General features: G+C 40.3%; 2 protein-coding genes across 3 annotated transcripts in view; one reads left to right on the forward strand and one right to left on the reverse strand.

Annotated features, from left to right (window-relative positions):
• Positions 1-8,288, reverse strand: part of LOC114554438 (mitogen-activated protein kinase kinase kinase 12) — a 28,209-nt gene extending 19,921 nt beyond the window's left edge. Inside the window, exon 1 of the mRNA XM_028576286.1 lies at positions 8,190-8,288. The gene's annotated coding sequence lies outside the window, so the exon portion shown is untranslated. The remainder of the gene's footprint in view (positions 1-8,189) is intronic.
• Positions 8,289-9,406: 1,118 nt separating this feature from the next.
• On the forward strand, positions 9,407-24,933 carry myg1 (myg1 exonuclease). 2 transcript variants are annotated; one of them, XM_028576038.1, is made up of 8 exons: positions 9,407-9,761; positions 10,420-10,532; positions 14,805-14,964; positions 16,999-17,148; positions 19,309-19,431; positions 20,471-20,652; positions 24,427-24,619; positions 24,759-24,933. In XM_028576038.1, exons 1-7 carry the CDS (start codon positions 9,480-9,482, stop codon positions 24,614-24,616), a joined length of 1,200 nt encoding a protein of 399 aa, XP_028431839.1. In that variant the 5' UTR covers positions 9,407-9,479; the 3' UTR covers positions 24,617-24,619; positions 24,759-24,933. The 2 variants fall into 2 exon arrangements, with proteins under 2 accessions (XP_028431839.1, XP_028431838.1); XM_028576037.1 differs by having other exon boundaries at positions 24,427-24,933.
• The last annotated feature ends 66 nt before the right edge of the window (positions 24,934-24,999 follow it).

Here is a 24,999-nt window from a genome sequence, read left to right on the forward strand (position 1 = left end):
CCTGCCAAAAATGTGGTTTATGAATGTTTAAAGTTGGTTTTAATATCACATGAAATAGAAATAGTGGGCAAAAAAATCAGCGGCTTTAATCATTCTTGCTATTTTATGCCATCCATATCTAGAATTCTGTCTTAAGGCGGTCTGAATGGAGCAGCACATCCTCTGTTCTATTTCTATCTTTTTCATAAAACTTTCTTCATGATTTATTTATTGGTGCTTGTAGTTGCAGGATGGCTCTTCGTCAGGGATGTTCAGTCCTCTGAGGGTCCATGCAGCTGCCTCTGATGTCCACCAACACAGCTTCTGCTTCTGTTGTGGTTACTCCAGCAGAAACAAGCACAGAATGAATGCTGCAGGGGTATCATTCCTTATCAAATAAAAACTTCAAATCTACAAAATGTGACAGCTTTTAAAAATATATATATTCAGTGGGACTCCCGTTGATTTCAAAGACTACACAGTGGATTCAGAAGGAACTACGTGCGTTCTCCTGTAACGTTACATAACCGCTGCATACATGCAAAGATGCAATCTTGTAATTTAAGAGAAAATGTGCACAATTAGAACTGCAAAGCTTCAATCGGACTATTGAAGGAATGACTGTACAACACTTGGTGGTATCCCACCGAATGGCTGATGTAAAATGCTGCATTGTTTGGCAACACGCCTCATAATCTGTGGGAGGGAATTAACAGAAGCCAGCAGTGAAGGATGTCAAGAGGAATGACATGTGTGCATGTGTGTTCACATGCCTTTGACTGTGAGTGTACTGTATGTTGTGAAAGGCCCGGTGCCAAATGGTCACAGATTGTCCCTGTCCGGTTAAGGGGGAAGGTAGAGGTGTGTGTATGTGTGTGTGATTGGTTGGGTGCAGGGAACGAGGGGGAGGGCAGCTTCTGGCTCTCTGGAGAGCCTATTTATGGATCCTCATCGAGAGCCCCTTGTGTTACTCATTGTCACTTTGGCTCACACACTGCTCAATAGGTGGCCAATCATCAAATCCACTCAACTCTGTTCCTAAAGAGAACGTGAACAAAAAAAGCAAAGATAATTAACACTTTGCTCCAACATCATATTGACTGAAAAACAACAGCAGAATACCAGATAAAGTCTTTCAGATTTCTGATGAAACAAGGCAGCTAAGTGTGTGTCTATATTTGTGTGTGCTAATGTATGTCTCTGTGTGAATAAACACAATGGAGTGATCCCTTTCTCTGAGTCGGTGGAAGCTGATATTGGACGGTGTTGTCATCAATCAGGTTGCCTCTACATTGCGTTTTGCCCACTGATGGGATTCATTAAGATTGGCGCCAACCAGTATTGGTGGGCGGGTAAAGGGGGTTGGTGGGCGGGGGGATTCTCCATTTCAACAAGATGATCTCACCTCCTGTCTGCAGCTCAGGAAGAAGAGTTTTCATTCATAAAGTTCATTCATTCACACACACACACGCGTGTTCAGGCGTGTGCACACACATATACAACCAACATATCTCCCAACAGGATGCTGAGGGAACAGTTGAGCCAATGAGGTAACGATCAGGTGAGATCACCGTCGGACGCCAAGGTCCCTCTTTCCGTTTAAAAACTCTATGAAGGATGTTTGATGCCTTTCATCCTTTTAACCTTGACTGCATTACAGCACCACATACTCAGGATTGGAAAGAAGACGTCATTATAGAAAACTGACCGAAAACTTGTTGGATAAAACAAATGTGTGCATCTTTCTGTGTGTGCACATTTACATTATCTCTACATATGTGAAAACAAGCTATGAAAACAACACTGAAATATTATTAGCTTTGAAGTTGAAAAGAACATCAGTATCCAATTCCAGTAAGCATGGAACAATATTAGCATTTAAAAGAGTGGTAATTCTCGCCACCTGATTCATCTAAGTCAAATATTCACTCTCATTTCAGCACAGGTTTCGGTCTCAACCAACTGGTGAGGAAATATCTGGCTCACGGGCTGCTCTACTAGGTTCACCAGCGAGTCGCTAACTGTGTCCGTCTGCTCTTTGATGCAGAGCAGGTAGAGTACAGTGTGGGGCAAATTCAGAAAAGGATTGCACTGCTTTTGCGGCCGTTAAACCTGCACAAATAAGACAAAAAGAAACCGTGTAATTTTCAAAGCACCCGCAAAGGGTAAAATTCACCCCTCACCTGCCCTGCCAAGCAAATAGCGACTCTGTGCTTCTGTGCCATGTGCAGGTATTTAAATTAGGTAATATGCATACAATTGGCTCCTTTCTACAAAAACGTTGCAAAAACAGTGAACCGCTTCAAATCATGCCATCTTCTTTCAGAAGGTGTGCAATTGAAAACACCAACAGCACTGACAGATTGGGATATTAAATCTGTCACGTTTAAAATTGAATCATACCCATGATATAGGCTTACACAGTGTGCAAATCAAAAGAAACTATTTCTAACTCAGTTATCAAAAATTGCATAAACAATACAATGAGTTCAATAACGTTAACTTTTACAATACTCAATGTTTTGAAGGAAAAAACAACAACAAACAAAACAGTGTTTCTAACAGTTGCGTGACCAGAGGCGTAACAAACCCCGGGTAAATATTGGAGATGTATTTGAAAGATGGAGACAGGTTAGAGCCCAAAAGGACGCAGAGTTGGCTAATTTCCTCCTGAACAGGTAGATAAGCATTAGCTTCAGGCTAATTCATCACGGCTAGAAGTGACGGGCATTGAATTATAGAGTACCCGAGTTGGTTACTCGCAAAAACAATTGAGACATAGCCAGTAAAGTGATCCCGACTGGTTCTGGCTAACGCCGCCATGCTAACCCTGCTAACTGCTAGCAAACGTTACCGAAGGACCAGGCAAGCGGCCACGGCTGTTTACAACGTGTAGCCTGTTCAGCGTCCGTAGCCGACAACGGTGAGTTATTTTAAGCCAAGAGAGGGGGGCTGTGAATCGGAAAGAAAGGACCGTGAGTTTGCAGTGAACATGCTGTTTTTTAGGTCGGATAGAATTTATCTCCGTTGACTATCTTTCATATTTTTTCAAAAGATATGTCCCATGGACCGGAAGAAGAAGAGCGTGACTTTGGTTTATTCATGACATCCTACTTCTGAATGTATCGACAGGAACACTCTGAAGCGTATACTGCCCCCATCAGTTCCAGGAGAGGCGCAGGACCGATGCTGCTAACACTGGCATCGGCGCTCACGGTGCTTACGGTGCTTCAAAAAAATGGGCATTGTCGGTGTTTTGTCATTTTAGAACCGAAAGGTATCGCAAGTATCGGTTCTCGTGACATCCCTGTTATGAACCATTGTTAATATGAACATATTGACTATTGCTGCTTTTTACTCTCTTGTTGAAAGTTACAAGATGTGTCCCAGACAAGTGAAGAACCATATTGACTCATTCTGAGTACTCTAAAATATGCAAATCCAACATTTAGATCAAGCACTGCTTTGATCTTCCAGGGAGATTAGCGATGCGTCTGATTTCCCTTTGAAACCTCTGAGAGGCGAGCAGCCAGCCAGGCAGCCTGCTGTGGAGAGCCTCTGGCAGCGGTCCGGTCAGGAGAGGGTTAATAACAATAAAGGGGAGGTTGGAGAAACCTTCCTGAAAGTCACATGGTTTTGTGCCGGGAAGCGGGGGTGGAGGAACGAAGGGACGGGAGGGGAGCTGGGGATGAGCCGAAGGAGGAGTCTGGAGCGTGTTGCCGTAGAAACAGAATCCTCAGTTGGTCGGTGTGAAGTCAGAGGCGTAATATTAGGAGGTGACTGCAGTTAGATGCTGCTGGTGGTTGAGGTGGGTGGATGGGTGGGGAGGAGGAAGGGGAGGGGAGTTTGTGAGGGGGTGACTCACACTGGAAGACGCACTCTGCATTCTAATGGATGGACCCACATGTGGACTCACTCACACACACACACTAACACACACCTTCATTGGCAACATCACCTACTGTCCCTACTCTATGTTAGAGCTTCCATTTAGCTCCAATATATATATATATATATATATATATATATATATGTTTGTGTACAGCATGGCTCAGCATTATCCTGCACCACTCTACTTCAACACATATAATTAATTAATTTTGTCATTGAAAGATCCATTAGTGTACATCTTGATGGTTTCACTTGCATGCATTGATAAAGGGCATCTATTAGAGGGAACCAAAGGCTTAGACAGGCTAGTAAACTACAGCCATGTAATTGGTGACAGCCTAATTGTACAGCACACGTAGCAATTAAAGTGATAATATGAGTAAACCATGCTCAAAATTATCATTGGATTAAATACACTTCCCAAATGCCCTTGAGTGTAGAGGATCACCAGCTGTTACAGGGGAAGTGTTAATAATTATGCAGACCATTTTTTAGGTTGTTGTTTTGAGGGTCTTTTCTTTTGGCTGCAGGGAGATCAGTTTGTATCTCATTAGATCTGTTGTGGGGAAGTAGTCCATGTTAATGAACTTTTTCTCTCAGGGTGCGGGACAAGAAAGCAGAAGCACTAAACTGACATTTTCTAAAATGCACAAATGTGAAACCTAACAATAAAAAAAATGTGTGACGCCTCAGGGTTGACAAAGGAGATTCATTACAACAGCTAGCGCACTTGGCGGTGAGGATGAGACAACCAAAATGTGTAAAATCAAGAATTACATTTATGGATTCTCTCAATTAATGTGATGCATTCATCTAATTATGTGAAATACCATGTAGAGGCATTGAAAGTAAATCTTATGTGATAAAATAACCAAAAGGTGGAATTTTGTTCATTATATGGTCATAATGTTACCGTCATTTGAAAGCATTATTAATTTCCATAATCCTATGTCTATAAATGTTTTTACTTTAGTGTTATGTCAACTGATTGAACTTTTATAATAATAAAGAGATACAATTTCTCTAATTTGTGTAATCATTAAAGGGACAGTTTACCCCAATATACATATTTATAATACATATTTTTCCTCTTACCTGTAGTGCTATTTATCAATCTAGTTTGTTTTGGTGTGAGTTTCCCAGTGTTGGAGATATCGGTCATAGAGATGTCTTCCTTCTCTCTAATATAATGATACTTGATAATCCACAGACCCGGTTGTGAGCAGTTTTGCGTAGGAAATATTTTATTTTTATTGAACTACACCGGCTAACCTTATCACCGAGAAAGCGTACTTATGGACGAGTGTCTTGTGACAGAGCGAGATGTAAACGTTAATGGCGTCCTCCTAACCAGTCCTTCCTTTGTGATTGTTGTGGGCAAAAATCCTTGATTATGCGGCACGTTTTCTTAAAAAATGCAATGGAATATGCGGGATATTTATGCAATTTTATGCAATAATAAACAATGCATATTATTATAAATGCAACATTTTTCAACTTTCTGCTAAAATATATGTGACTTTTTTGCAACGAAACTGCGGGGATTATAAAATCATGCAAGCCCCGCATATTCTGCGCGTAAATTGGCAATTTATGCGGTGAAAGTGGGGCGTATTTGAAAAAATGCGGCCCCTGCATAAATATGCGGACTTTGGTTGATTATGCATTGAATTATGCGATCGCATAATCGCGTTTTTTCTGGTGGGTACTGCCTAACGCTCAGCTAAACTATAACATAAATATTGGTTACCTACAGTTAGAGCTCAGCCAAGAAGGACGAGCCACTCGTCCATGATTACGTTTCCTTTTTGGGCGGTGATTCGGTTGGCAGGTGTAGTTTGGTAGAAAGAAAATAATTCCTACATGAACCTGCAGGTCTGTGGATTATCTTGAGTAACCGGGTTATGATTTCTGGGAAGAGACATCACTGTGACTTTTTCAAATGTATTTTTTGTTCCATTATATTGGAGAGAAGGCAGACCTCTCTACGGACGATATCTCCAACACTGGGCAAATCACACCAAAACAATCTAGATGGATGAATAGCACTACAGGAAAAAGGAAAAATATGTTTTTTTTTTTTCATTTTGCAGTGAACTGTTCCTTTAATCAATATCCAGTGATAAGAAATTAATGCACTGCTTGAGCACAAGTAATGGGCATTTATTTCAATATACAGTAATTCATTTCTTTTTTTATATTGTGTATGTTTCCTCACAAAACCATAATTGTCATATTATTGTTTTTCAGTTTAGTATTTCACATCCACAACCAAGACAACATACCTTCTGCAGCCACTGCAGTGTTATAACTCAGGGGAATGTGACATATACTTGCCCTGTAGCAAATAATTGACTTTTTGATTGAACGGTGCTTTGCTCTTCCTTTTAAAGAAAGCCAGGGCGAGTTCATTTACCATCATCGCTGTGTGTAAAACTGGAAGCAGCAGGGAAAATCACAGGCAGTGTGACGTTTTCTCGGTCATCACCCACAACAGTATCTCATGGTATGGGGCGAGCCAATGGGGGGCTGGCTGGCCGTCTGATGCAGTGCAGGCTGGTTAGCGATGAGGGAGGCTGGCTGAGACATTATCTTCAGGCTTGTTTATTTCAGTTTGCCTGTGACCATGACTCATTCAATTTTTGGGAAAAGGGGCAGCTAGAGTACCCCACAAAGCAAATACAAAAGAAACCGGATATCTCTTGATTCTTAACAGCAGCACTAAAACGTGATTTTCCCCTCTCTGATTATTTCATTTTGAAGGATTTCTACACGCCTGAAGACATAACAGAGATAACTATATTTCACAAGAAAACAAAAATAGTCCATCTATGTTTAACCTAATTTGTAATAACAGTCCGATAAGTTTAAAGTTATTTGTAAATGAGGTACCTTCTTGAAGAAAGTTCCCATTTGTTTAAGTTATTTATGTTGTGCTTCATCCCTGATGGGTGCCATTGTTCTGTTGTAATTCTATTGTACTCAATACTATGCAATCAAGGTCGTGAGTCAAAGTTTTTCCTTTTCTGACCCCTCACATTTATCTTTTCTTGACCTTAACTTGTAAGTCTGTCTCCGACTTTTTTTCTTCTGTCTTTGCACGTGTATGTTCTATTTGGCAGCTGTTTAGGTCCAGCAATGTTCTGTCAACACACATCACTTGTTAAAGATAAGATGATCTTTTCCTAATTTGCATAATATATTCAGAATAATAAGAGGTAGTGGCATTGTTTCCTAAATTTGTATTCTAGAGGAATACCAGTCACCAATTACACAGAGTTATGCTAATTACCCACTTGACTGGATCACATATTACCAGTATTAGGAGTCATTAATTCAGCTACAGTAAAGAGGCAAATTATCATTTGTTACAAAGCTGTGATGGAAGTGATGGCACATTTAGAATACGATATAAATGACAAGTGAAAAAGACTATTGTTGCCTCAAAAACAAGTAGCCAACATAAAAAAAAAGATCCAATGTACAACATCACCAGTTACGCCTTGTTTCTGTGTGCGCTGTCCATGGTGCTGATCAGGGCTATAAGGCCCTAATGGCAAATGCATACAAAAATAAATAAATACCTGATGTATTTACTCATGAAGCCTGGGATTATAAATAGGATAAATGATAAATTAAAAATGGTGGAAATTGGAATAAATTAATTAACTTTAGCTAGTTTTTAATCTTACAATCTAATTATTCGTAAACCAAAAAATAAAAATGCTGACCAACATTGATTCTATAAACGTTTTGTTGTTTCAGCATGTCAAACTCGAACCACTTTTTCTATCTATTGGCAACATTTTAACTTTTAACGCAAAAAGCGATATAAAAATGCAGTCCATGTCGGGATATTACAAGAAGTAGATTGGCCGTCTTTTTCAAGAGAAACCCTACAACCTCACACTCAAAGGGAAATGGAAGCCCCCTTAAAATCAATGTGTATAGATTTAATTAAGCTGAAATAAAGAGTTAACGTGCTTGGTTAGCTGGTATATGCGACCAAGCCGAACAGCTCAGCAGAATGACTAACCTACAGCGTCACCTGGCGGTTTTACATTTGACTTACATCGCACCAAATGTTCTACGACTAGATCTACTGATTCAAATCGTGTGGCCTTGAAAGACTCCCCATTGTCCCGAAAGACAGAAATTGCATCTATAAAACTCATAGTATCTACCTGTGCTGCAATGTATGCACACAATATCAGACTGGTGCATTCGCAATGAACAGGATTCCCAGCATCGCAGGGATCGATGAATAGTGCCATGCAGGAAACAGATTCTGCAACAATTACTGTAATAGGAAAACCTACCTTTAGCAGGCTCGGTGTTGTTGAATGCAACGACTGATTGTTTACACTGATCGCTCCGTAGGGTCACACAAGAAAAGACTGAAAGCCGTGGTGCCTCTTCTGCCTGACTACTACAGGGGTCCCATCTGGCTAATTACCTTGTCAATAAACCTTGAAGGTAATACCGCGAGAACGAGAGTTGGGTTGACAGCTGAGTCCGACCCTCCTAATGATCCCAACAATGGATGTATTATATTAACCCAATTCCAACGTTGCAGTCTTTTGCCTATATTTGCATTTAACTGATCACTATAGTTCCACTATAATTAAATGCACACTTTTTAGCAACCGCATAAGCACAATTAGCCTAATAATGCTTTTAAAACGACTTTGAAACATTTCCTCTATATTAACAATAGCCTACATGACCTGCCTGTAGGCCTTTAATCGCATTTTTTTTACCTTCAGCTAACCTTGTCTGAACGTTCCCTAAAGGTTCTGTAAAGGTTAGTTTTGTAGAACCTTGAAATAACCTTCAGGGAACGTTCCCTAAAGGTTCTCTTAAGGTTAATTTTTAGCCGAATAATGCTTTTAAAATGACTTTGAAACATGGCCTCTAGATTAGCCAACAATAGCCTACATGAACTGCCTTTAATCGCATGTAGGCCTTTAATCGCATATTCTGCTTTAGCAGTGCATAAACAAATATTTGTTTCATGTGCAGTTAAGGACAATAAAACAAACACATTGCCACAGTGAACCTGGAGCCTTTGGGACCCCTGAGGGTCTGGGGCCGCAAGCAGTTTCCCAATTTACCCGGTTACTATGCAGATCATTGTATTATTCTTTCCCCCCCTGATTTGATATGTAACTCTGAAAATCATATCATTAGGCTACTTAATTGAGGTTTTTGTTAAGCTATTAACTCCTTACTCAATGTGTTCATAGTTTTACATACTGTACAGTACTGTAGAAATGAAAAGATATATTAAAACAACTCTCCATGTGAGGGTTTGAGATGTTATTTTACATGCCTTTAGCGCCCTCTGCTGTCAGCCTACAGAAGCATTCTATTAAACGAGTGAATTATTGCACTTTGCAAAAAAATCTTTCATAGATAACATTTCGGGCTTCAACTCAATTTAAGTATGTAATTATTATCACATGTACTTATTCAAAATGTAATGTAAAAACAAACAAACAAACAAGGTCTCTAGGGAGTTTCTCTGGTTCACAAAACAGGCGCACCATATCCGGTCCGGCTGCCAAATCTGTCCGTCACCAGCCCCTCTCGTGTAAAATCGTGTTTGAATGTGGCGTGTACGCATAGCAATTAACGCAAATTTAACAAAAATCACGTCTCAAATAAACTTAGGCAAACCTACAAGTGCTTTACGATTGTTAAATTCCGGAGCGTACTGCCGTTGTATACTCTCTGTGGACGTTACTCGCATAGCACCACGATACATGTCAAGTCAACCGAAGAGGCTCTGCACTGAAAACATGAGCAAAACGATCGGAACTCACAACGGCACCTTTCACTGTGACGAAGTTCTCGCCTGTTTCTTCCTCCGTCAGCTACCTGAATATAAGGTAGGTTTAGTGTGCTGCGATAGTGGATTATAGAGAGATGATAGAGAGATGATGGGAGCCAGATGGGTGCCTGAATTGTTCCTTTAACTGCTGCTGTTGAAGTAGTCTGTTGCGATTCTACTTCAGTTTAAACCATGTTGATGAAACCTGTTTCTTTACTCAGCATTGGCGTATTTTTGGAGAACTTCTATCTTTTATGTTTCTGTCCCACATCCCATGTAATTTTATAACACTCCAAATGGGGGTGCTGCTGTACAGATAGATGGAGCTCCCAGGAAGATAAACAGACCTAATCATACATTTTACAATTTAAGAGAAAATGCAATAACAAAAACATCTTAGTGTACAACCACTATAATCGTGTTCCTACATATGCCTACCCCTTTAGGGGTATAACGTTTGTGACTGTTTAATTATTTTCTAAACATGCCACACAAGCAACACTAGAGAACTTTCCCCGCTTCGGTCCCCCTACAGGTTGGAAGCGGACTTGTCCAACCTGTACGGGGACCGAAGCGGGAAAAGTTTTTTAGTGTTGCTTTAATCTAAATACAAATTACAACAGAAGTTTAAAAAAAAAAAAAAAAAAAAACTGTATTTAACTATGGCACAATGATAGATGATTGCAGGTCTAAAAAACATTCTATTCATTGCACAGGATGCCAAGATCATTCGGACCAGGGACCCGGCACAGCTGGCAGAGTGTGACATCGTTGTAGACGTGGGAGGAGAGTTTGACCCAAAGAGGCATCGCTATGACCATCATCAGAGGTACAAGCTGCTGCAATGAAATTGAATGAATGAAATTCAGTTTATTACGTTTTTGATTTCAATAGTTGACTGGACTAAATGAACCAAGACCAAGGGGAATATATGAATATTTATTGTTCATCGCCTGTCATTGGAATCACATTGTGGGTTTATTTAAATATGGTGAATCATAATACAGTGTTTGTCTTAGGGCTGGGTATCGTTAAAAAATATGCAATACCGGTACTGAGACCAATACCGTGACTTCAATACCTGTTCCTAAACAATATTTTTTTCAATACAAATTTTATAAAATAAAAAGAAATTACAACATTGTGGCACAAATATTTTTATATTTCAGCTCCTACTATGCCAGCCCAGGCTCTGTGCGTAACGTAGAGTTTTTTTCCGCATGCCTCTACGACGTATAACGTTAGACAGCCAATCACAAACGTTATTAGATTTTGGTAGAAGCACGCTGCCTGCATATTGTCTCACTGATGCTGATGAGATTTACTCCTTAGTTTAGTGAAATGTTTCAATTCCTACTGAAAGTAACCCCTCAAGTTTGATATTTAAATTACCATGTAGTCCATTGTGGGGGCCTTCAGCCAAAGAACTTGATCTTATATTCTTTACACTAACAGATACTGTAATACACATGAATAATTGTTGTAAGGAGTGTTTGTCGTCATGCTATTTCTCTCAAATCACTCAACATTTACTGCATATGAAGGTAAAATAAATGCACACTGTTTTTTTTTAGTGATGCAAAAACTACACAAACACTGTTAAATATGCTTCCTTCATGTCGACCATTTTGTCATGTCACAGCTGCAAAGCATATAGGGGTAACTAATATTATTAACGGTTGCTCGTTCCATTTAGATGCGCCAGTAAGCCATGTAATTGAGGAAGCCACCATAATTAGTCTAATGAATTACACATGGGCTTTTACTGCTTTAACCTGTCAGTGTCTGTTGTTTTTTATTAAAGATATTATTGGCCAATATTAACTCAGATATGTCTGCGTCAACTGGAGGTGAAACAGTTAGGCGTCTAATCGGTTAGAGGATCGATAGAAAATTAAGTGGCAACTATTTTAATTATTTAATTCAATGATTATTTTTATTGAGTATATTTTCAAGCAAAAATTCCAAAGCGTCATTTGCAAATGTGAGGATTTGCTGCTTTTCTCCGTTTTATATCATTAAACTGAATATCTTTTGGCATTTGGACTACCATTCAGACCAAAAAAGATCGGCACTAATTGATAATCTGATTAATCAAGAAAATAAGAATCGTCAAAATCTATTATGTTGTGAGGGCTATCTTCAAGAGGTTTTGATACCCACATTAGCCTTTTATAGACCTGGCTTTAAGTTCTAATCGCCCCCGTCGTGGCTTCCTGAACTCTAGACCGGGAAATTAAACTGGATTTCAGACCTGTTGCTCATTCTTTGTTGTCCAGAAAACAAAGTGTAAAGTATCATATCCTCTTTAGCTGGGGTCCAGGAGGAGAGAGCATTAAATATACTGTGGCTTTTGTTGGGACATCCTTAAAGCACCCTAATTGCATGGATCATGAAGGAACACGATCTATGTTCTCTGCTAAGTTTCCTGCCAAAGTTCCTTCCGAATGAGTGCATTCACTCGAAGTCTCATCACGTTGAGTAATCAGCCTATTCCAGATATCTTGTCAGCTTAATGTCCTGATGATAATCAGAGATAGCTTTTATGACCACGGTGATAAAGATATGCCAGGGCTCTCTTCCTAGCGGGTGGTTAGTGATAATTAGCGCTCCTTCAATTGAACGCCCCCCTGCTGTTGGTTCACGAGGCTCAGAAGCTGCCACAACACTGTTGGGGGCCGCAGGAGAATATAGCTGTCACTCGCATGCATGGATGTGGGCAAGATGGTTTTGATGGGAGGGATAGATGTAAGTGGGCTCTGGTGCTGGAGGAAATTAGAGAGGGAGATGACGAGAACAATCAGAGTCCTCATTTTTTTTAAACGGTCACAGTGAACAGATGAAGTTGACAGCAATATCAATACAACACAGTAAGAATTGTAAGAGCCTGAAATTAAACATGATTTTTTATATGATTCAGTAGCTTCCCAGTAGTGTTCCTTTTTAGTTACAATCCAAACATTCACATTTTAGTCAAAGTATGTTTTTAAAATGTTTTTTTTCCCCCAAGTCTTTCTAAATCTGACGTGACCTGACGTAGGTTTCTGTACGACTATGTTGCTTCAGTGCAGTACAGTAACTTGGATGTGGGTCGTTATGGCCCAACGATTGGAGAAGCTGACAGGAAGCTAAGCAATGTACTGCTGTGGACTCTGTTAGGTCGGATCAAAAAGTTGCACAATAACACAAACTATGGTGAACCAAAGTTTGTGTTATTGTGTGACTTTGGTTCTAACTAATTGATTGAGGCAGCGGTAGCAACTCCTGTGTTCTGCAAGTTAAAATTATAGTTTTTGTCAAAGGCGTCTGGTGGCTTTGAATAGAGCGATATGTACTGCCATGGATAGGGGTACCATCAAAATGTATTTTAGCCCCCTAAAAAAAGGAACACCTAAAAATGTGATATATTTACTATATCCACTATATTTAGAATATTTTCATCTTGCCGTCAGACAGCCCCACCAGACTCCATTGACAAAACAATGATTTCACCTCGCAGAACATGGAAGTTGCTGGTTTACCATTACGAATCTTACTAAATTCATTGTCTCAGAAAGGAAGGGGTTAAACCAGCAATAGGCCAGATACCATTACAGTTTCTGAAGCGCTCCTATAAAGCGATTTAGTCTACAGTACTGAAGGTCACAGTGAGATCTAAATGAATTAAAAAGAAATATATATATATATATATGAGTCTGGTCCAATTAGATTAACTGAAAAAACCTGTGTGGGTGTTTAGGGCCTTTAAACACAGTGGAATTGAGTCAGTAATTAGCAGGATACAGTAAGGTGTCAAGAAAACCCCAGTAGTCAGAGAAACGTAGACACTGGCTAAAATGTTCTCACTGAATGAATTAAATACCAACCAAGGTCATTATGATAGGAGCAATGAATTAAAGTTGAAAAAGCCTTTTTCTGACATTATTTGCAAAAGTCTTCTTTTTAAAGCCCACACTGCATGGATGGATATTATTTTCATAAAGTGCTTGAGTTTCTCAAGTCATTGAGACTTTGAGTAGGGGATAGATTCATGAAGCATCATTTTATGCATAGTAAATAGTATGCAATAAAGCCATTCTGTCTAATGATATAGTGATTTGGAAGTGGTGCAGTATGGGAATCACACTACAATATATGTTAAGTATGTTCAAACAATGCTTAGTAATACTTAATTCTTGCTAAAATATTTCCAACTCTTGGTTTTTGTATTCTACTTTGCTCACTCACCTTGGTTTAGTTATTTATCTCTGACTTCACACCAACTGTTAACTGGTAATCTTTTTCAGCCATTTTTCCATTTTTCTCTGTCATTTTCCTCTCGTTCATTCACTCCCATCTCCTGATAAACAGCATAGAAATGCCTCAGCTTGGCAGCATGTCACTCATTCATTTGATGGGCTGTTTTCCGCTGTGCCACAGCCCAAGCATCCTAATTAAGCCTGAATTAAATGACCAGCAGTGGCTGGGTGCCGGAGCCCACCCATTTAAGCACGTGGCTGAGGAGAGACCTCCGGTGGCTTCTGTTCATATGTGCTCACGCTTACTAACATGCCAGAGAATGCTTTCTCTTTCTCCGGTCAATGCAAACCCGCTCTCTGAAGCTGAGGAGAGTATTTATAGATGCCAGTGCCTTTGATTGATATCTGATATACATCCCATAATGTACATTGCGCGTTGTTATTGGAAACAAATGTGAATAGTCTGTTTATGAGCGGAACACTAATACTTAATCTCCCAAGACTTGAATATCATCTGCCTTTACAGTTTTAGCACTAATATAAGCTATTTTATGCTGTTTTACATTTGTGTACATTGTGTTTGTGCTACGACACAAACAAGTTGATCACAATATGATCTCCGTTAATTATACATTCAATAGTATCGAAAGTACAGAAGCTATAAAAAAACAGATCTTTCAGATCATCTCTTTCTTTTTCTGGTACAGTCAGGTATTGTGACAACATTAGTACATACTGTACAAACTATAGATAGTTTTAATATGACTTTTTTTCACCAACTGTGAATAGAATATTATCCTGCATTAAAAGGCCATCTCTATTTATGTTGCAGTCAGCTAACAGACTGTCTTCCCTGTCTTCAGGACCTTTGCAGAGAGCTTCCACAGCTTGTGTCCAGAAAAGCCATGGGTGACAAAGCTCAGCTCAGCAGGCCTGGTCTACGTACACTTTGGTCATCAGCTGCTGGCTCAGCTGACGCAGCTTAAGGAGGGCGACAGGGAGCTGGAGGTGCTCTATGACAAGGTGAGAGGAAGAAGATGACGGATTTATAGCAGGCAGCGGATTAGCAACCATTGTGTTTATTCACAGCACAAACACCTCATTGTTTTCTCTCGCCTCACTCGTATCAAAAACATTGCCTCGGCTGATGAATTGAACCTAAACACTGTCAAAGAGGAAAGCTAGCTCGTCCGTTACTTTGGTAAAATGAATTACAATGAAAGCTCTCTTGTGCATTTTGTCCATCCTGGTGGTTTTAAAAACACACTACTGTGTGTAGAACATGCAGAATATTTATTGTTAAAGTTTAGTTTATGACATTTTGCCTCCATCAGACAGTTGTCAATAGATGGTGATTATAAATAAAAAGACATAGATGGGGATGTGGCAAAGTTCCTGTGCCAGATTCAAACTGTGGACACTGCCGTTATATTTAATGCATTTTAGAGAGCTGGGCCAGCAGGAGGCCTCAGCACACAGAACATTTTGATTGCCAGGCACATTAAGCTAGCCAAATCGTAGGTCAACCAGAAGTATTAGCAATATTAACCCATATTATCATTGGCCTTTTGACGTGTCAGTTTGGTTTTAATCCCCAAATAATCCTTTGGGTTCTGGGGATTTTAGGATGCCTTGTCCTAAGCCAGTTCAGACAAACCAAATCTCTATTTTTGCCCCAAAACTTAGCTCCACTTGTAAAATGTCAACTGTGTTTTTTAATTGACCTGCCGATGGTACTGAGGAGTTGACTTTTTTTAGCCCTAAATATGTCTCTACTTATGTGCTCCTCTTCCACTTCATTCTGAAGCTTTGCCATTGAACTGTCACAAGCACTTCTATGGCGAAAAACAATCCCTCTTGCAAATGCGCATGCATGGCGTTTGTATGAGCTCATAATTTGAGTCATAATTTGACATTTTGAATGGGTTGTATCCACATTATCACCATTTTCTTTAAAGCACAGTGAACATGTCAGAAACCTGGGTGTTAGTATTGATGCCAATCAGCACTACACCGCAATTACCAAGACCGCTTTCTACCATTTAAGAAACCTTTCCAAACGGAGGAGGAGCTTCCTGTCCTTGTCTGACTTCAAAAAATTGGTCCATGCATTCATCTCCAGCAGATTAGATTACTGTAATAGCCTTTTACAGGACTTCCCAAAAATAGATTAGGTAGGCTCCAGCTCATTCAGAATGCAGCAGCATTAGAGTGCTAACTGGGACTTGGACAATAGAACACATTACACTTGTACTGGTACAGTATAGAATTGATTTTATAGATGCGTTTTCTATCTCAATTTTTCCTATGTTTTGCTGTAAAGCACATTGTGTTTACTTTAGGCCCACAGGAAATGAGCTGGGCTCTCAAACTAATTTGCCATTGTAATTGCAACTTCGGTGACCTTCACATGATGCCATGTGGCCCAAAAAGACTTTTTCCCATAGACTTACATGGCAAAAGAGATGTCTGTAAATCAGTGGATACATTTTTGCGCGTGTCAGAGCTGAGCCGCGCTCTCTGTGACAGATGCAGAGGACAGAGAAGCTTGCGCTTACACGCTCTAAGGTACCGACATTTGGCACCGATTGATCTATGAATTGGTCCTTGGTAGTACCGACTTAATTCTGCACTTGTGTACTGATATCGTGAGACAACTTTTAACATCAACGAGAAATATCGTAACATTTTCGGAACATCTTGCGAGATCTCTTGTTTCACTATCAGAATGTAATCCATTTGGTCCGAAAACATTTGGAAAGTCTAGAAGATAATTAGCACGATTAAATAATTGTCTCTTCCTTTTGGTTAAATGGCCTAGCTGTGCATTTTAGCCCTCAGTAACTGCCCACACATTGTGACCAAATGCATTTCAATCAGAGTAATGTACAGTGTTCTCTCCTGAAAGTCCTGTCTTTCTTAACTTCTCTGGCTTGGAAAGGGATTTACTGCCAATTCTTCCTTTTCGTGATTGGCATAAACATAAAACATCCGATTCCCCATGTCATTACAAGTTTCTAACCTCTCATGTCACCTGTCTCTTCCAATTCTTTGCAGCTGTATGAGAACTTTGTGGAGGAGGTGGATGCTGTAGACAACGGCATTTCACAATGTGACGGGGAGGCCCGCTACGCCATCTCCACCATGCTGAGCGCACGTGTCGGCCATCTGAACCCACGCTGGAACAGCAAGAGTCAGGATACTGAGGTAAGAGATTGCATGACTCTGAATGTATGCTTGCACTTAGCACACAGACCGGTCTGCAGCACTTTAATTATATATCTTTTAAACTAAAGGTCACAGATAACATTAAATGTGTGTGGGTCTGTATCTGTGATATAAGATTATATAAGAAGATATAAGAGTCTTTGTCTCATTTCATCTTCAACCACTTATTTGGGGTCGGGCCGCGGAGGCAGCAGCTCCAGCAGGGGACCCCAAACTTCCCTTTCCCGAGCCACATTGACCAGCTCTGACTGGGGGATCCCTAAGTGTTCCCAGGCCAGGTTGGAGATATAATCCCTCCACCTAGTCCTGGGTCTTCCCCCGAGGCCTCCTCCCAGCTAGACGTGCCTGGAACACCTCCCTAGGGAGGCGCCCAGGGGGCATCCTCACCCGATGCTCAAACCACCTGAGCTGGCTCCTTTTGGAGCAAAGGAGCAGCGGCTCTACTCCGAGTTCCTCACAGATGACTGAGCTTCCCATCCTTTCTCTAAGGGAGACGCCAGCCACCCTCTTGAGAAAACCCATTTCGGCCCCTTGTACCCATAATCTAGTTCTTTCAGTCATGACCCAGCGAGCCTTAAGGACCATAGGTGAGAGTAGGAAGAAAAATTGGCCAGTAGATCTAGAGCTTTGCCTTCCGGCTCAGTTCTCTCTCTCTCATCACAAAGGTGTGGTAAAGCGATTGCAATACTGCCCACGCTGCTCCGATTCTCCGGCCAATCTCACGCTCCATTGTCTCCTCGCTCGTGAGCAAGACCCCGAGGTACTTGAACTCCTTCCCTTGGGTTAGGGACTCATCCCCCACTCTGTTGTTTTCGTTGTTTTCCTGCTGAGAAATATGGCGTCAGATAAGATAAAATAAGAGTCTTTGTGTCTTGCTGTAACAGAGGTGTGACTTTTCTGTCTCTCATTAGTGCAGGAGGAGGATGCCTGCAGGGAAACAGCACCTGCCTTTCTGCATGACGATACTTGCAGCCTGGCTTTGCATATATTTTGACCAATTTTTTTTCCACCCCATCATTGGTCTCAGTGGAGTAGCTGGCCTATTTGTTATTTTCACATTTCAGTTCACATGATTATGATTCTTGTCCTGGCACTTCCTCCAATCCCCCCACTAACTCACACAGTGAGGCAAGACACCTCTGAGGGATCAGAGAAAGTGAGAAATATTTGTTTTAAAAAATGTGTGGCGGACGACTTGATAGTATGGAATCAGATCAGTCTTATATTAATGAATGCACACAGAATAATCCACAAATGTATTTCAATCTATCCACATAAATATTTTTCAACGCACACAAAAATAGTTAACGTCGTATATAAATGTAAAACAAATCCACATATAAAAAAATAAGGTTTGCAAATGTTTTTCTGATGCATACCCACATTTCTTATTTTAAATCAATGTAGTTGAAATCGTATTTTGCAATTTTCATCAAAAACATATTTGGATGTTGTTACATTTTTATAAAAATTGTTGAACCTGCATTTAACTACTGCTTGTCAGGAACTTGCATTTTTTGCTCAACATGAATTATCTGTTTTCAATCTGATGGCTCCTTCCATTGCAGTTTATTTATGTGGAGAGAGTCATTACAATCCCGAAATATAGTACATATGTGAATCCTTCTCTGTCTGTGTGCATTCAACAGTGGCTGTTGCTGATAATTGAAGAAGCTAATGGATTTTTTATCCTCTCCATCCACGACTGTTAAAATTCAGGGACACCGCAACCTCCACAATCCAATGCATGCGGATTAGGCTGACAAACCGTGTGTGCATGTGTTTGTGATAGCATGTATTTGTGTCTCTCTTTCTTTCTCATGCTCTCTTGAGTGTCTGCTCACGAGACTATGAGAGAGTGAGCTCAGACTGGTGTTTGTGCATCATATGATAGGAAGATGATGAAGCAGGAGTGCAAGGATTACTGCAAGATGGTTGGTTGGTTGGCTACACCACCTATCTATTCTGGGATAGGGGAAAAAACCCTCTGGCTTGTTTGTATTTCTTTAAACCAATGACATTGGGTGACACAGTTTATTCAGTTGTCAAAAAACTTTATTTCTGCCTTCATGATATGATATTACTCTCACATTCTTACATTGTATTTATTGCATGTATGTGTTCACATGTTTTTACCAGGAGGGATTCAGAAAGGCTCTGAAGATGGTCGGGGAGGAGTTCCTGGATCGTCTGGAGTACTACCAGTCCTCCTGGTTGCCGGCTCGTGCGGTGGTGGAGGAAGCCGTTAATGGAAGGCATCAGGTACAAGACTATCCAATCTAATGTGTGCATTTTTGGTTTTATTTGTTTGTCCTTTTGTAAAAATTGTAAATTGGGATTTGGGTCCTAAAAAAGACAGTTCTGAATCTGTCAAGATTGATTTTCCATTGGACTTGTCACCTTATTTTTATTAAAGAAATAGCGCAAGAAAATAAAACATTTAATAGTGTATCATATATGCATCAGCATCGATGGTTTTCTCTACGTTCTCATGTTTGTTCCTTGTATGTGCATTTGTTAAACGATATAGATAAAATGATTTGAATTATGCATTGCAATCTACAGTATTGATGTATTGGTAATACAGCCAATAATACTAAACCTACTGATCATTGAATAACTGTTGATCCATCATTAATAACAGACTGGAGGTCCCTATAAACCCTAGTCTCGCATTGCCAGACCTTCCTCCTCAGCGCTGCGGAGGAGGGTCTGGCTAGGCCACACAGCATTCCGGGATGGGAGAAAAACGTGCTCTGGTTTATTGGCATTTCTTTAAACCAATCACAAGCGTCTTGGGTGGCGCTAAGCGCCGGACACAGCAACGGTGCCGCTGCAAAATAGCCTCGGAAAGCAACTTGTTTTGGTGGAACATGTGCACATAGGGAGGCGAGCTCTGGAATTAAAATGGCTGTCGAGTGTGTGATGAGAATGTCTCTGTGTTGCTCTTCATGCATTGGAAGAGAGATGGGGAAATTGTAGTAGTCTTTAGTTTTTGAAAATGGAATTCAGCGTTGAAAAACTTGTATTAAAAGACGTTCCCCTGGAGGAGATATCATAAAACACATTGACAGTTCAAATTTTCAGTTAAATGGCAAATTCGGTGCTTAAAACTTAAGACTCTGTTCTGGCTCCATTTTATTCTAGATAGATCATATATTATACTATTATGTATTGTATATTATGTATAAGCTGGATCGGGCGATAGTATTTTCTTTCTCTTGGTTCTAAATGAAAGCTGCTGTTGCCTCTCTACTGTACCATCTTGCACATTAGTTACACAACGTTTTCTGGTTTCCAGGTAGATCCCAGTGGGGAGGTGGTGGTGTTCTCCCAGGGAGGGTGTCCCTGGAAGGAGCATCTGTTTGCCCTGGAGAAGGAGCTCAAGGTGGAGGCGCCCATCAAGTTTGTCCTTTACCCCGACCAGAATGGACAGTGGAGGGTCCAGTGTGTCCCCGCTGGGCTCAACACCTTCCAGAACAGGTCATTTTTTTATTCTAAATGCATAAACTGCAAATGCTTTTAAATAAATGTTTGCCATTACTTTTATCATAATTTTGGGCTATTTATTGTGAAACTGCAATATTTTCTTTCTTTCATTATATGCATACATACATACTTATAAATATTTTGCCTTTCTTTGCATCGTGCACCAGTCCCTGTTGCTGTTGTTTTGTCATGAAGTCCCTCAAACTCTCAAGCCCAACACTTAAGCGAAATATGCCTCATCCATGCTCATTAAATCCTATTAGTATTCTTGCCTTGCCACTCTGTACATAATAACAGCGATGACAAGACAAAGACCCTCTGTTTGAATTTGTCAAATGGTTCTACCTCTGACGTCTGTGTTTATTACCTCTGGAGGGGTATTGTTTACCCGAAGAGCCTCTCGCACTCAGACACCCAACACTGCTTTAAGAACGCCATCAGCATCTCCACAGGAGTCCTGTAGTTGGTGTGTTCTTTAACCGCATCCCAGCATACAGCACACATTATGAATATATGGCCAAGGAAACGTGCTCCAGGCTTATCCTGTATCTTCTGTGGAGATACTCGTCTGGATTTTGTTCTTGTGCTCAGAGGTTTGATGACTTGTGCTGTTTGATATCCATCCCTGCTTTTCAAAGTGGGAGCAGTGAGTCTTCACCACGTGTACATAAGAACCATTGACTGCGGTGGAAGAATATTGGCAGTGAGTAGAGATGAACAGTATTGCCAAGAGAGGGGTTCTGATAGCTAGTTTCATCTCAAATCTGCTTTCACATTTGACAAAATACCCAGATTTGTTATTTATTTATTATTTATTACCAAAGAGCAGTGCAAAACCTATAGGCAGGCTTCTCAGTTTTATCCACTGGTTAAAATAATAGACATCACCAGCAACACAGGAGTTCAGCTGTAGCTAATTAACATTAATTCAGTAAGGGCTCAAATGAAAAGCTTGGATGTTCTCGGGTTAATGTGCTCTGTGCAGCTGGTGTCTTTATTCAGCCAAAGATTGTTGGTGTGAAAATGCGAAAATACACATCACACTGTTTTGACTGTCACCCCTCCCGCTGCCGATTGTCATCAGGCGGCAGCTCTTTCAACTAAAAAGATAGGCACGTGTTCATGGTGGCGGAGCACTTCAAAGATTTAATTTAATGCAAACGTGGTGGTTGGTGTTGAGATACATGTGAACAATGGCTTGTGTGATGGATAAAACAACATACTGTAGTTCCAGATGGCTCTTTCTCTGGGTGGCCTGCTTCCTCCCAGTGGGCATGTGCCGACTATGCGAAAGTGGTGTTGTTATCACCTGTGTCCCTGCTAGTGGGAAAAGGTCTATTTTTATCAGCATCACATTGCTAAGGAAATGTTAGCCAGGGGAAGGAAGAGAACAGTGGAAGCAGTCCTTACCCTGAGATGTACTATATAGCATGATACTGTAGGTTGACAGCAATATGAGCTGAACCAGACCATTTCTCGAAAAAACACACTGGCTGCTGTCATTCTCACTGTATTGGAGCTTTAAATTATTATATACATTATATTATTTAGATTATTTGTTTTATTTTATTATCTTTTTTGTTCGATGAATTGCTTGGCCAACAAAATGTCAGAAAATAGTGAAAAATGCCAACACTATTACCGAAAATCCCTAGTTGACAACTTTAATGTCCGACAAACGCGAAAGATTGAGTGAGTCATATGAGTGAAAGAAAGAGAATGGAAATAGATAATGTTTGACATTTTTGCTTAAAACATTTTCAAAATGATTTGTTTATCAAAATAGTTGCAGATTCATTTTGTTGTCAATCCACCCATTTAATTAAATCTCTATAAAATGAGTGACACTATAAATTAAAGGTGAATGAAAAGCCATAATTTTTCTGTCTTGAAGAAGTGGAGAAATGAAACTTTAGTGAGGAAGTGATACAATTTGAAATAATTTCCCTTTAAATGGAGCATAATGATGCACGTTTATCCCCCCTCTTATGCCCTATAGTGATAACAGTTGGCTAAATCACAGGTATAGCCTCATGTTTAAAGGGGGAAAAAAAAGTGTGAAGTGTATCTCTTGTTGTCTAGGAGACGAAGTCTAAACAGAAGGTTCAAGTGCTGTAAAACCACTGAACATATGCAGATAATATTTATGTTTTAATGACCTGTTGTCTCCAGAATGCCCAATCTGGAGTAATCTTTTTTTTCTATTGAAGCACTAATTCCCAGTATCTGTCTTGTTATGGTACAGTAAAGGTCTTGGGAAGGTCTTGAAAAGTTAATTTGCTAATTGTTGTCTTATTTTTAGACTGGTCATCTTGAGAATCAGAGCTGCCTGGCCTGTCATAGTAACAAGTCCCCCCCCCCTCCTACTCCCTCTCTTATTACAAGCCCTGTTGACCTTTCCTCTTGAGCTCATTTTCCAGCCTAACTGTGGAGCTATCGATTGGCTGTTTCATTTTACAGGGATAAGTGGTTTTCCATGCTTTCTTCCCCCGGTTCTCCTATGCTGTCTTAAAAGGCTTAAGATTGTGTAGACTTGAGATAATAGCATGGGGAGTAGACTTGTAGTTTCAGTGTACATGTTCATTTGTGAAGCTCCTCACTCTCTGGCTATTACAATTGTAGAGGATGTTTACAGAATGGCAATAAATATTTAAAGGGAAGCAGAATGTCTGGGAAACAAACTCCTCCACAAAAACAAGAGAAAAGACTATTCAAAATGCAGCCGCATGTGATAGAGAGGAAGAGGAGCCTGAGTTGGCATAACTTGAAAAAAAAAAGATAAAATAAAATCTGATGCCTTTGGTGGATTTACCCAGTTTTTTAAGACTTAAAAGTCTAGTTTCAGAAGCAGTGGCGAGAGGTGAGCGATGAAGTGATGAATCAAAATAAAATCAGAATCATTGCTAAACATATCAATATTTTGAGAAGGACAGGGGTCTAAGGTACTGGAGATAATAACCCCATCAAGGCAGAATGACACACATGCACACACACAAAAGCAAACTGGTAATGTGTTTTAAATGACATGCCAGGCAGTTGATGGCGATGCCCCATGCAGTGGGTGGTAAATGAGCTACTCTACATTTTTATGAATTTTCAGCCTGCGTTACACCCAGAGACACTTTTTCGAGGTCAGCTTGTGAGCCAATCTTTTCTCCACTTTGTAAGATTGCCTGTTTACTATCGCCATCCAGACTATAGTGCCGATCTGTGATTTTCCAAATTACTGGAGATGAATCAAGCAGAGTCTATTTGCTGGGGCTGATTGTAGGGGTGCAACGTGTGTCAGGGTCACTGCAGGTTTACCTTGGATAGCAGCAGTTCACCTCAGGTCAGGTCATAAGATTGGAATCCAGAGTAATCCATGTCTGAAATAAATAAATAAAATCAAATTTCATTTGTTGCAGTTTACTTTCCCAAGTAACTGATTAATTAATAAAATGTCAGAAAGGCAAAGAAAAAAAGCAAATCTTCACATTTGACAAGCAGCAATGGTTTGTTTGCTTGAAAAGTGACCAATTGGCTGAAGTAAATTGTCTAATTGTTACAGTTTTATTTAGTTTTATTCTGTTCTTTTATTGATATTTCATTGACATAATTCATAACCATAATTCAAGACCAGAATTGTGTTTTGTCATTGTAGTTTTGCTGGTTGTGCAGACATTGTACAGCACAGTGTGTTTTGCCAAAGTGTCAACAGGAAGTGAGCAATGGACCACAGAGTGTCCATCTGTAAACCAACTTGCCCTTCTGTCTTCCTTGTCCCAGGCTGTCCCTGCTAGAAGAGTGGCGTGGCGTTCGCGATGAATCACTGTCGGAGCTCAGCGGGATTAAGGGCTGCATCTTCGTCCACGCTGGAGGCTTTATTGGCGGGAACAAGAACCAGGAAGGAGCCCTGGAGATGGCCCGGAGGACCCTGCAGGCGGCTGCCCAGTCCCCTGCAAACGGAAGCAGCTGAAGGGTCAGCGAGGATAGCCAACAGCACATTTTGTCCTCGGGGTCATTGTTTAGAGAGGATAGCAAGGATTCAAATGTTAATTCACCGTCTTGCAGCTTTTCGTCCCAGTCAGGGCTAATGTTGTTTTGTTCTGCCTTGCCAGGACGGGGATGGTATGGAAATGGCAGCCAAATTACCTTGGATCAGTTCCCTAAATACCTTTATTCCAACACAGGCCGACTCTGAAATTATCATGTTTCATTATTATTCTTCTCTCTGTTTGTTTGCACGTGGATCTGTTTTGTTGTTTATTTGCAATAAAAAGACTATTTGGATTACATTCTGTTCTTTTGTAAACATGTTAGTATTAGTTTAAATCCAGCACTAAAGCGATTGTTTTTCCA

The sequence above is a fragment of the Perca flavescens genome, chromosome 4, assembly GCF_004354835.1.
Source record: "Perca flavescens isolate YP-PL-M2 chromosome 4, PFLA_1.0, whole genome shotgun sequence".
NCBI classification, from domain to species: Eukaryota; Metazoa; Chordata; class Actinopteri; order Perciformes; family Percidae; genus Perca; species Perca flavescens.

Excerpts from the sequence above, each read along its gene's own strand:
- myg1 (XM_028576037.1), top strand. The coding sequence starts at position 9,480 with ATGTGGCGTGTACGCATAGCAATTAACGCAAATTTAACAAAAATCACG. Across the intron at positions 9,762-10,419 it reads GTCAGCTACCTGAATATAAG|GATGCCAAGATCATTCGGAC; the intron begins GTAGGTTTAGTG and ends TTCATTGCACAG. Across the intron at positions 14,965-16,998 it reads TGGAGGTGCTCTATGACAAG|CTGTATGAGAACTTTGTGGA; the intron begins GTGAGAGGAAGA and ends AATTCTTTGCAG.